Source organism: Melospiza georgiana, chromosome 8, assembly GCF_028018845.1.
Source record: "Melospiza georgiana isolate bMelGeo1 chromosome 8, bMelGeo1.pri, whole genome shotgun sequence".
NCBI lineage: Eukaryota > Metazoa > Chordata > Aves > Passeriformes > Passerellidae > Melospiza > Melospiza georgiana.
The window spans coordinates 23,692,270-23,704,606 of NC_080437.1; the positions used below are offsets into that span (position 1 = coordinate 23,692,270).

At 52.0% G+C, this 12,337-nt stretch overlaps 1 protein-coding gene across 1 annotated transcript; it reads right to left on the minus strand.

The window, feature by feature from the left end:
• Positions 1-2,626: 2,626 nt before the first annotated feature.
• Positions 2,627-10,160, minus strand: LOC131086017 (MAP7 domain-containing protein 2-like). Its single transcript, XM_058028664.1, has one exon. The coding sequence runs from the start codon at positions 10,079-10,081 to the stop codon at positions 6,290-6,292; it is 3,792 nt and encodes a 1,263-aa protein (XP_057884647.1). The 5' UTR covers positions 10,082-10,160; the 3' UTR covers positions 2,627-6,289.
• Positions 10,161-12,337: the final 2,177 nt, after the last annotated feature.

Here is a 12,337-nt window from a genome sequence, read left to right on the forward strand (position 1 = left end):
TTTCCATAGGCTAGGATGAAATAAAAGACAGGAGCACAGAGTTCACAAAATGTCAACATTTAGAGAATCGATACATATTCAAAGTTCAAATGACCCAGCTCTTATAGCTATACATATTGATTTAAAGCAACTTAATATAATTTTATTTTCTTTCTTTTTTTATATATACACTTTCAAAGGTTTGTCAGGTGAGGTATGTAAACATTATCTAATGGAAACTCCTCTCCACATTTCCAACCGAGAATTCACAGCAGACAGTTCATTTTCCCAACTTGTGGCGCAGTACTTCCCACTCCTACACCAACTGGGAATGCCGTCCCAAGCCACGGCTCTCCCAGGTGCAGTCACCAGCTCCCCCTTCCCACTGCTGGTCTGTACAGTTCACATTGCTTGGGCTCAAACATACAGTACCGGACAGGAGGAATTTCAGCTCAGTGTCTAAAATTCATATAGAAACAAACAGAGAAACAAAACTCTCCCAGGGAAGCAGACACAGATGAAGGAAAAACATTTGCCATCAGGGTGGAGATAATATTCAAATGTTTTACATCCTAAGAAAAAAATTACTGTGTTGTTTCCTTTTTTCTTTTTTTTTTTTTCTTTTTTTACACACCTGTTCCAAGGGTGAAGGAAGTGTGGGACTGGTGAAGGGTCCTGCAGGGCTGGAACCCAGCAGCACCCCTCACTTCATCCTCCAAAGTCAGAGACCCATCATCATAAAAGCAGATGCTGCTGACACTGCCCCACACAGGCAGCTAGACTGGAAGGTCAGAGCCAGCCACACTTCCAGGCAAAAAGGGGTTAACAAAGAAAAAAAAACCTAAACCCACTTAAGCAAAAATTACCAAATGACCTCAAACCTCCTAGAAGGAGAATTAAAATTACAGAATGATCAGCAAATGAGCAAATGACCTTCTGGAGCCAGCCCTAGGACTAGCAGTGACAGCGGTGAGCTCCCTTGGGTCACCCGTACCCACAAAGGCAGTGATTCTCTAGAGGGAGTTTGCTACCAGCAACCCCCTACCCTACCCCGCTGGTTTTGGGGGGTTCCTTGGGGGTGACAGCATCCCCCACTTTCTGCATCCCTGGGGACACTTCCTTGAGTACCTCCAGGTCCAGAGACCCCCCAAGCCATGCTGGACTGAGCCTCTGCTGGGAGCAGGGTTATTCCCACCTGGCCCTGAGCCCCGAGAGCCCCTGCCATCACAGCAGACATTATTACTACAAATCTTATTGCTTGCAGTGCCCCCTGTCCTGGGGAACAGCCATCCTGGCCGGCCATGGGAGCTCACAGCCTCCCTGGGGACCGTGGCCATCGACCAGGTCTGACATCATCAAAACGAGATGAAGAGAATTAATGCTTCAGCTCTGACAAAAACCCAAACTGAACAGCACCACCACCACCCCACCCCGCCCCATCCCAGCCCCCACGCCATCGCCAGCCCTTTGGTTGGGCACGCTGGGCAATGCAGCCCCACCCGCCACACACCAGTCAGAACGAGAACCTGTGGAAAGCCCATGAAATAAATATTTAAAAAACCTATTTACAATATTAGATCTGTGAGCATGAAGTGAGAGAAAAATGCTTTTTCCTGCCTCCAAAAAGCTTAAAAAGTAGGTTAGCATCCTGCTGCCTAGCACAACACTATCTTACATGGCACCTACACATAATATATATTCACATTTCATTTTAAAATTAGGTACTCTTAAAAACAGACTTAGAAAACATTGGCTAGCAATACAGCCCGTGGGACCGCCTGGCCTCCAGACCCATGTCACAAATGCTGGCCAGCTGCATCCCAGCTCCTTCGGCTGCCCCAAAGCTGCCAACGTGCCCTGAATCAAAACCGCCAGCTGCCCTCTGCTGCCCTTCGGGGAGAAGGTGGAAGTGCTCGTGAGAGAGAGGGCTTGTCTGCGGGGAGGGGAGCAGGGAGGATGGGGACTGTGACTTCTGCTAAGCCTAGGGGTGAGCTTAATACAAACAAGAACTCCTGAGAACATCTTAGAACAGATGGATTCATTTCACAACCACCAAGCTGAAGGATGGGCTAAATGGATGCTACGACACAGGCGGGGGAACACACGTGACATGGGGACATCATAGCCTCGTGGTTTGCTCAAAAAACCTACTGCTACAAGAAAATCTCCAGTGGCATTCCCTGTCAAGGAGGAGCCTATCCCTGTCTTGCTCCTGGGCTGTCCAGGCAAAGAGCCCAAGGATGCAGACCCAAGTACACCTTGGCTGGGGCTCAGCCCTCTTCCCGTGGCATGACTGCTGATGGTGGAAAGGTGAGAGCCCAACCTGCATGGCCACCCACACCTCCATGATGCCCAAAGCACTACCTGTACCCACGGAAGGCTGGGAATCACAGCTTTCTCAGTCACCTTCAGCTGGGAATGCAGTTGTCAGGCTGAAAGTTTATGAGTTGGAGAGAAAAAGTGTCCATCAGCAAATCTTAAAAAGAGGGCACCAGTATATCTGATTGCATGTCCATTTCCTGGGAGCTGGCAGAGCTTTTGGAAACATCAGCATTTCCAGAGGTGCCATAAGACCAGCTGGGACATGGGCTGGGCTGCAGCTTTGCTCATCTGCACACCAGCAGAAAGTGGTGTGGGCAGGCAGTCCAGCCCTGCATGGCACCCCCAGCACTGAAGAGACAGGGTGCAGAGAGCAGCAGGAACAGTTTCATCCTGCTCTCACAGCTCATGGACCTTGATCAGCAATGCAGCAGAAAGTCTGTCAGAAGCACCAGCGCTGACTGGTTCAGCTCTTCAGAGAAGTTTTGCTGCAGATCTGTCTCCCTGACTTGCTGGCAGGTGACTACAGAAACCCCACTGCACAGAGAGAACACCGGCAAACAGGACCTTGCCAGGGATGAGTAAGTGATGAATATAAATATGTGCACACCTTGGGTACATATCACACACCCTGTCAGCAGGGAAAGCCATTCCAGGGCTGGCCTTGCTTAACAAGATCCTAACAGCTACAGGTAGGAGGAGCCATCCCGGGCTCAAACTGCTCTTGCTACAGCACCAACATAAGTTTCTACTCTGAGCTTGGCAAACACAGCTCCTCTCAGTGGTTTTTTATTAAAATGGACGGATTCTGAACATGTGAAGTGTGAAGACCCAGAGCTGCTGATGACAAGAGAGAGAATAAGGTAACCATGCAAATGAGAGGGAGGGGGGTGGCAGCAGAGGGACAGTGAGGACATCTGTGGAGGTGCAGAGCTAAGAGGATGCTGCTCCTCGTTCATGGACCAGGGTGCATGATGGAGACTAATTTCAATAGGATGAGAAAGTAGCCAGCAAGAAAAGCCAAAGTAACAGAAAGAGATCTGCTTTGTGCGTTGTATCTCTTGAAATCCAGAGCTGAAGAAGCAGAGCAGGGAGCTGTGGGGTAGCCCAGGGGAAGAGGAGCGCAATGAGGCTGTGGATCTGAGGATGGCACTGTGGTAGTGCCAGTGGGCAGCTCTGCGCCTGTAGCACATGGAAACACACTCCATGTCCATGTGGAATAAGGTACTCAATCATGTTGCTTATTTTTTTCCATTCATTAAGCTCATCTGCAGCTCCCTGTGCATCCCGTGCTTGATGTAAGAGCCACATTTATTGGTAACAGACTGCTCTGAAGCAGGGGCTGTGCCTCAGAGCACACGTCACCCCTGCCTGTCAGGGACACTGCCGGGAAGCTCAGTGCTCTGATCCCACCCTGCCTGAGCCAAGCCGTGCACACTGAGCTGGGACAGATGCCCAGAAGCTGCTCCACTCCAGCACCAATGACACCTGCTGTCCCCCAACCTTGCCATGCTTCGGCCAGTCGGTGCTGGTGAAGCCCCAGGGTGCAGGAAGAAATCCAGGACACTGGAGCAGCAGCATCCCATCTAGAAAGACTCTTTCCACTTGCTATGTATAGGGTTCTATCCTAATGGGACTCCTGCTCCCAGAAGCACAGAAGACAGGGAGCAGGGCAGCCTGCATTTACCATTTACCAGCAGCTAAAAAATGAGAGAAGAGAGAGGGAAAGCCTCAAGGAGGTGCACGGTGACCGGTGCAGGCGCTTCAGGACTGATGGTGAAGGACGGGAAGAGGGGATTTGCTACAGGGGAATGGCGTGAGCAGCAAAGGTAAGAGGTGTGCTCACATGTACACCTGGCCCAGAGCAAGAAGAGGAAATCTGGGCCCATGTGGCTGGGCCCCAGCCAGAGGCTGGAGAAGGACCAAAAGTAAGGATGGAGAAGCAAGAGGGAAAGACACCCTGCAAAAGAGGTACAGATCAGTCACTTAACTGCCATCAGTGCCCTCCTGCCTTACACCTCTTTTGAAACGCTTTAAAATCTTTTCTGATGGAATGTTTGACATATTTAATGCATGCAGTAAAAATTAAAGTAATAGATAGCTTCATATTAATCTGTACAGGGACTGACAGGCTAGATTTAATCACTTCCTACCTGTTCAGAGAGTTAACTTACTCTAGCACAATTCAAAGGAAAGGCAGAGGATTTTTTTTTTTAAATCAGCCATTTCACAGTAAAGAGAAAAATGTGCCGCAGCATTGTGAGTGTCAATGCTTGGGAAAGGGAGTACCTCCAAGAGAGCCAGAGGTGCTCTGTGAAGGGAGTGCAAATCAAACACCTGGTTTCATCCTCTGTACTAAAGGGGTACAATGAAAGATTTTAACACAATTATCTGTCTTTCACCTCCCGCCCCCAGGCTTTGAGATCTGGGGTTCAATGCCAACCATGAAAAGCAATTCCCTTTGCAGGCAATCCCTTTTCAGCCTCTACTCCAGGGGCCAGCATCTCTTGAATTCATGGGCTGCACCAGAGCCTTGCTCTCATCAGGGACAAGCAGCTGAGCAAGGACCAGCAAGGCAGCTGTTAAAGGTCTGGCAGCCTCAGGGTCCACACAGTGCCCTGACAGGCACTGCTGCTTTATGTCTGGAAGGAGACTGGCATTGGAATTCCTGCAAATGGACTCTGCAGCAATGTGAAAGTGAAGCCTTGGGGATGCAATGGTTGAGCAGGGACCTTTCCCTAGCACAGACCACAGCCCTCCCTAGCTGCTGGTCATCTCTGCCCAGCAGAACCAGCACAGCCACACACTCTATGCACTTCTAACAGGTTTTTCTAAGAAAAGACAGACACTATGACCCTGTTCTGTGACACAAGCAAGGACAAACCTCCTGCACCTTGCTGGTAAAAGGGTGAAATGCAAATTATGGTAAAAAATTAACATAAGCCAGTCCCTTATCCCAGCCTTATTTCAACTGCAAATCCTGGCTTCAGAGAGCACTAGGCAAGGCATGCACAAAAGCACAAGGTGAGGGCCATAGTTCCCTTCCTGCAGAGCACCAACATCAGGAACTCAAGCCCTTAAAAAGGGAGAGATTCAACCTTCAGTGAAGCACTACAGAAAAGCTTTGCCAACAGAGACCACAGAAATCACCACAAGGACAGGGAATTAGGAAAAGGAAGTCTGTCCAAAAGCAGAGCATGGCAAGAATGGTTCATCCCTGAAGCCAGCAAGAAAAAAGACAGATACAGCCCAGCCTGCCCAGCCGGCAGCAGCGGGTGTGGCAGCCTGGTACCTGGCACCCCCAGGGCATCTCCCCAGCCTGAGCGGGCCCTCCCCACCCACGGGTGTGCAGCGAGGAGCAGGCAGCCATCAGCAGTACAACTCCAGCAGCTACTTCACATTCTCATGCAGGTGACAGGCTGGGACACCAGCAACTGCTACCAGCGAACCGACAACGGACAGACTCGCCTTTCTCTCCCTTAGTGATGCGAAATGGTTTTGGTTTTGCTTTAAATGCCACTAAGAAGACAGACAGAAGGAGGACTCTGAAAGAAAGGGAAATGTTTGTGTGCACCCAAAGGCTGACAAAAGCTACTTCATGTGCGCGAAGGTGGTTTTCTTTCTGCTACAGTACAAGTGCTTGTGCCTCAAGTATAAAACGCAAGCCTCCAAATCACACAGACGAGCTTCTTATTTTTATTTTTAAAGTGATAAATAAGGCACTGTACTTTTAACAAAAACTGCCTGGTTCTAAGTTTAAAAGAACCCAAGGAACGTTCAAACTACAGAAACTTCCTTCTGAACAGCAGAGCCAGACAGACCAACCTCTTCTCTGTCCAAGACACATCTGCTGATGCCTAAAATCATGGGTATTTATCCTTTAACTGCGGATTTTTAAAGGCTTGCTACAGCTTATAAAAGCAGCTTTAGTTAATGCATGGTAAAGGGTTACTACTATACATCAGTTTTGTACATGGCTACCATTTCTTTGCTATTTCGGGTCGAGTCGCGAGCGTTTGCTGTGCGAACAGTCCACTTTTGCCCTTAGCTTCCTCTTGCCCTGAGACACACTGCTCTCCTGCATCTTCTTCATGGACCTTGTCAAGGTCTTCCCACTGCTGTGCTTCTTGTTGGCCATCTTCTGTGACCGTGTAGAGGACTCCCCCAGGGGCTTCTGTTTTGGGGCCTTGGACAACTCCTCATGACTGGGAGGGAGCGCAGCCCGTCTGCTCGTGTTCTCCTTGCCCTTCCGCATGGGGAGCCGCTTCTCCAGCTGCTTTTTCGGGACTCTCTTCTCTTTCAAAGAAATTTTTCTGGCCAGCTTATTGCTCCTCTCCATGGCAGTCTGCTTTCGGGTGGTGGGAGATTTCACATTGCCCTCTGAATGCTTTATTTTACTGGCCTTCTTGGCAGGCAGCTTGTCCTTGGTGGAAGAGCTGGATCGTTCCTGGGTGCTCCCGCTCTCCTTCAGCATCTTCTTCTTCTTGCTGAGCTGGAGGTCGACTTTGGGCAAGGGATCCTCTTGGGACCTGCTCTTCCCCTTTCGCCCCTTCCCCGTTCCATCCACTGAGGGAGATTTAGCAGGAAAGGCAGCTGCTTTGATCTGCAAGGCCAGCTTTGGAGACATCAGGGGGTTGATGCACACACTTTTCCGGCTCTGCTTGCTCTCCAGGGACAGCTGGTCCCCTGGGCCCTCGCTCCGCTTCTCTGCCTTCACCACGCGCTGCTGGGCTCGCAGCTTGCCCCGAAGATTGGAGTACTTGCGCAGGATCCTGGTGCTGGCCTGCGTGGGCAAGCTGAGGGCAGGCGGGATGGTTTTGTCCTCACTCAGCTCCTTGGTGCTGGCATCAGTGGGAGATGTCTGGCTGGGAGTGGTGGCTTCTTCAACCTCTGCTTTATCCGCATTCTCACGAATTTTGGCCCAAAGCTTTTGGTTCTTGAGGTTATTCCGAGCCGGGGTAGTGGCGGCGAACTTCTTGAGATGTTTCTTCAAACGTTCAGCTTGTAGTGAGCTGGGGTAAAGACTAGAGGAAGAATATTTCTGCATGGGGACTTTCATGGGGGGAATCTCCCCCGGTAGACGGGTGTTGAGTTTTTTCACAATCACTAGAGACCTGGTCTCAGTTGTCTCCAGAAACCACTGGCATATGTCAGACAGCTTAAAGGCCTTCATAAACAGCATCTGCACAGGAGAAAGCTTCTGCACTTCCAGTGAGCCTCTGCTTTTCCGTGTTCTTTTCTTGCTTTTCCAAATCTCTTTCAGTTTGTCGGCTTTGTTCTTTACCTTGGGGGTTGGCTGGACTTCCTTCTCCAGCTGAATCCAGCCCTTCTGGATTTTCATGTACTGAGTGTTGAACTCAGCAATGAGCTCCTGGTTTTCCTCTTCAGCACACCACTCCATGAACTTTGGTTTGCTGTCAGCCATGTCTATGTCCTCCAGTGCTGGGCAGTCATCATTCCCTGAACTGTGCTCATCCCTCAGTTTGGGGATTGCTTGCATAGACTCCTTCCCTGGTGTGTTCTTTTTTGCACTGTCTACAGGTGTGGGTGCATGTCTTAAGTTATAAAACTGCAGAGCAACATTTTTGTGCTTTGCAGTTTTTGCTGGAAGATGCTTGCTTCCACCTCTGCTGCTGGGACATGGAGGCAAATTGGTCACCAGCTCATAGTTCACTGGCTTGCCCAGATCCCTGACACTGTCAGAGCTCTCCTTGTCCTTTGCACTGGCATTGACTGGTTTCACATCTACTTGCTCAGCATCATTCGCAGGAACAGTATTCTCTGGAGGGAGGGTAATGTTTTTCTTCTCAGAATCAGCCTGGATGCTGATTTCCAGCATCTCACCCTGTTGACTTTGCCTGCTGTTAGGAGAGGAGTCATCTTTAGAGGAATTTTCTCCCTCTGCAGCAGTCTCTTTTGCTAAGATGCTTTTATAGGTTTGTCTGGTAGTGACACCATTCTCCTTGCCTGGCTGCTGCTCAGTGATGCTCTCTGGAGCCTGGCCAGTGCCGGGCTCTTCACTGGTTTTGAGCAGCACATTGGGGAAGCAGTCATTGGGGAAGTGCATGGATGCTGCCTCATCCAGCTGCACTTCTCTCTTGAACCGCTTAGCACCAGGGCTCTTGGAGAGTTTGATCTGAAGGCAAGTAAGCTGCCCAGAGCTGGAAGAACCAGAGTCCTCAGCACTGCCCTCAGCAGGTGATGGGGATCGTTGGCTTCGGAGACACCGGTCCGATGCCACTAGCGCCCTCCTGCCTTTCTTGCGCTTCTTGTCTAGACTGTCTTTGGAAGAGACAGAGTCTGAGCTGTTTGGGTCGGGTGGCATTTCCCCTTCAGTGGGCTCTTTTTCACCTGCTGTGCTGTTATTCTGCATTGTTTCTACTTCCAAGATTTTGGGGAGGGGTGTGCTGACAAGCACAGCATCCTCTTGCTCAAGAGGGCTGTCACCCACCATGACTGATGATTCGGCTTCTGGTTTAGCATTGATGCTTTTGTTCACATCCCCACACTCTAAAGTGGCAGGGGGCTCCAGGGGGCTCTTCTCATCCATGGTGGCAGGGGGCTCCAGGGGGTTCTTCTCATCCATGGTGGCAGGGGGCTCCAGGGGGTTCTTCTCATCCATGGTGGCAGGGGGCTCCAGGGGGCTCTTCTCATCCATGGTGGCAGGGGGCTCCAGGGGGCTCTTCCCATCCATGGTGGCAGGGGGCTCATCAGGAGCCTGTGAGCCTGGAGAGCATGTGGAGGGCTCTGCCAGACACTGCCCACAGAGCTCAGCATTCCCTGAGCCTGGAAGCTGGGCAGGATCCCTGGCACCATCACAGGGCAGAGGTGTTGTGTCTGTAGCAGCAGAGGGCTGTGAGGAGGACTTTGGCTCTGGACTGGCAGGGGGGTCTGGAATAGTTTGTATGTCAGAGCCTGGACAACCTCCCTCCTCACCGTGTGCTTTTGAGACTGAAAAGGCAGCAACATCAGCAGCCTGGCTGCTGCTGCTGCCATCCCCAGAGCAGCCCAGGCTACTGCCAGCCTCCCAGGTGACAGTGCCTCCCACTGTGGCACTGAGGGGAGGTGACTCCCCTCCTTCAGCAGGAGGGGAGCCAGGTGGCGGCGAGCTGGCCAAGCTGTCCTCTTTCTGGGGGCTGGGTGGAGCAGAGAGGGAGAAGAACGGCATGGCCACAGCAGCTTCCCTTGATCGCAGTGCTCGGGTTTCCCGGAGCTGCATGGAGCCCAGCTCAGCTCTCTCCTTTGTTTCTCGGCCGGCTGGTGCCACTTTAGCCAGAAGCCTCAGGGAAACCCTTTTCTCACCCTCCCGTCCTGCCCCTGCAGACCCCTCCACCGAGAGCACCAGGGGTGGTTTCGCACTTACGAGGGTCTCTGTCCGCAGTGCCGGGCTGCTCGCCCTCTCCTCGGCGCGGGAGCTCTTCACCAGCGTGCGCACGGTGGGGAGCTCGCAGCACTCCCCGTTGAAGAAATAGCCCCGCGTGCTCTTCCTGGCCGTCCTGCGCGACGACACCAGGCGCTGCGCCTCGAAATGGCACTCGGTGATGGGCTGGCTGATGTACACCACGTCACACTGGTTGTCATAGTCATTGATCCTCAGCCCCGACGCCTTCTTGCTCTTCCGAGAGGGCCTGAGGGAGGCTGCCTTGGCGCGGGGGTGCCCACCGGGGGGGGCGGTGGGCGGCTGGCATGGCGCCAGTGGGCAGCCAGCCCTCTTTGGACTTGTCGAGCATGCCCGTGTCGGCTGGGTGCAGCTGGCAGCCTGCCTTGCCCTTGGCCATGGCATGCAGGTGGTTTTCTTGCTTTGGTCTCACGTCTTGTTCTTTTGCATCTAAGTCCTGGTGCAAAGATGCTTTCGAGCCGCATTGCAAAGTGTTCTCTTTGTCGGCTCTGCGAGGGGGCGTCACTGCAAAGCCAGGATCCCAGGACTCCTCTGGGAGAGCCCTACAGGAGCTCTTTTGGGACCCCAGACAGCTGTCTAAGCTGTCCTCGCTGCCATTCACATTTGCCACTTTGACTGAGATATAACCTTCCATGAGAGTCTTACCTGCTAGCTGCTCTTTATTATCCTCACACTTCCTGACAGCGGCTTCTTGTTCGTGTCCAGCACCTTGCTGCCCTTCCAGGCTCTTTGCGGCATGATGGAAATTCAAAGAGGAAGAGTTCAACGTGCTGAGGTATCCTTGGGTGGGGCTATCCTTTGGACTAGCAGAGCGAAGCCTGGTGATGGGGAGCTCGCAGAAGTCCCTCCTCAAAGCAGGACTGGAGTTCTCTGCTCTGTCCAGAGACTTCAGTTCCACTGGCTGCTTCGGGGCTTGTCCCGTAACATGCAGGGGGCTGTCGGCCCCTGACTGTCCTGGGTCCAATGGAGAAGGGAGCTTTGATTCAGTACAAGTAGCACCCTTATCCTGATTTTCAGTGCTTTGCTGGCTACAACCAGAGCCACAAGTAGAGGCCTCCATGCTCTCAGATTCAGATAACTGTTGGCCGTCAGAGTCTGGCTGTACTTCAGTGTATATGTCGTTTAGCACACGAATGAACTGCTTCTGGTGATGTGTACACAGTCTGACCATAAATTTTTCCAGTGGAGACTTCGGCTGATTGTTAGAGTCTATTGCTATTGTCTCTGCTGGATCCTCACTAGAGAGACAAAGAGAGAAGCAGTCACTAATATGTCTTAGGGAATATTAGTTTATGCTGCAAAACCAAAATAACCCTTCTCCTCCCAGTCAGGCACATCCCTTGCCTGACCTCCAGGTGAGATCAAGCATCCTGTTTTCCTGGGGCTGGCAGGTGTTCCTTCAGTCCCAGCATGCACACTTACATGTGCACACTGCTGGCAGGACACAGACTGCATTTTTGTTTGTCTGCCACTGCCAGAGCACTCATAATTACACTTCTGCCTAGGACATCCCAGTGTGTAGGCACCATGTCACATGCTCAAAGCAAACCTAAAAAGAATCAGGCTTAATATCTGCATGGCACCTGGTGTGGAAGGCCCAGCATTTCTAGGATGGCTGCATACCTCCGCTCCCTCACTCTGCACTGCCAAGCTGGGTGGGAGCAGAGCAGCATCCCAGCTGGGCATCCAGATGCCAGGAATCTTCAGCTACTTTAAGTCTTAAAATCCTGCTTACACCTCTAGCAGAAGCTGGGTCTGGGGCCAAACTGAGCAGATCTGAGCCTCTTCTGTAGTCAGCACAGAAATTCTGGTGAGCTCCCAGCCTGCAGGACATGCAGGCAGCAATGCACTCTGTGTGGTGTTGTGCCATTGGCACTGACCTTTGATTAGCTGCCATTTAATCAAGTGTTGCTGCAGCTGATGGGCTGTCAGCACACACTGCTTGTGCAGAAAGGTGGGCTTCTACAGCACAGGGTCAGTGCCACTAGCTAGCGCTCAAACCCAGGCCATTATCAGTTACCTGCTTGGCAGAAGCAATTAATTAGGACTTACTGGTGGAGAGGTTAGGGGATAATTACCCAGTGTTTTCATGAACCCATCACGAGTGCCATGCCAGGTGCTGTTATTGAGACCATATCTGTTCCCAACGGCAGCACAGGCAACTCCCACCCAGTCCTGACCACGCCGAGAGGGCCCCACGTCTTGGCACCCACACTTGGCACCCACACTGTCTGACACCGGATCTTTACCAGTAAGGTAGGGTTGCTTTGCAGCAACACTTGCACTTTGCACCTCCTGGCCTTGTAGTGGAGGAGTGAAAGTCCTTTCTCCCCCTGCAGCCTTTCTCTGCCTGCCCCCTCCACCAGCATCAGACACTGACCTCACTCACTCAGCTGGGTCAAGGGGGGCAACGCTTATCAAAGAGTTCAGGGCCAGGGTGGAGAAAAGCAGCTTCATCTAGAGTGGGTTTTCCCTCTCCATGCCGCCAGGCACAGGGCTCAACAGGTGGATGAGGAGGAAGAGCTCCAGTTTGAAGGAGCCATCAGCAGAGAAATGGACAAGCAAAAGCCAGTGGCTGGAGCCAGCCGCTCTCAGTGGCATCAGGCACACCGGAGCCTGCCCTGGGCAGCCCTCACCTGC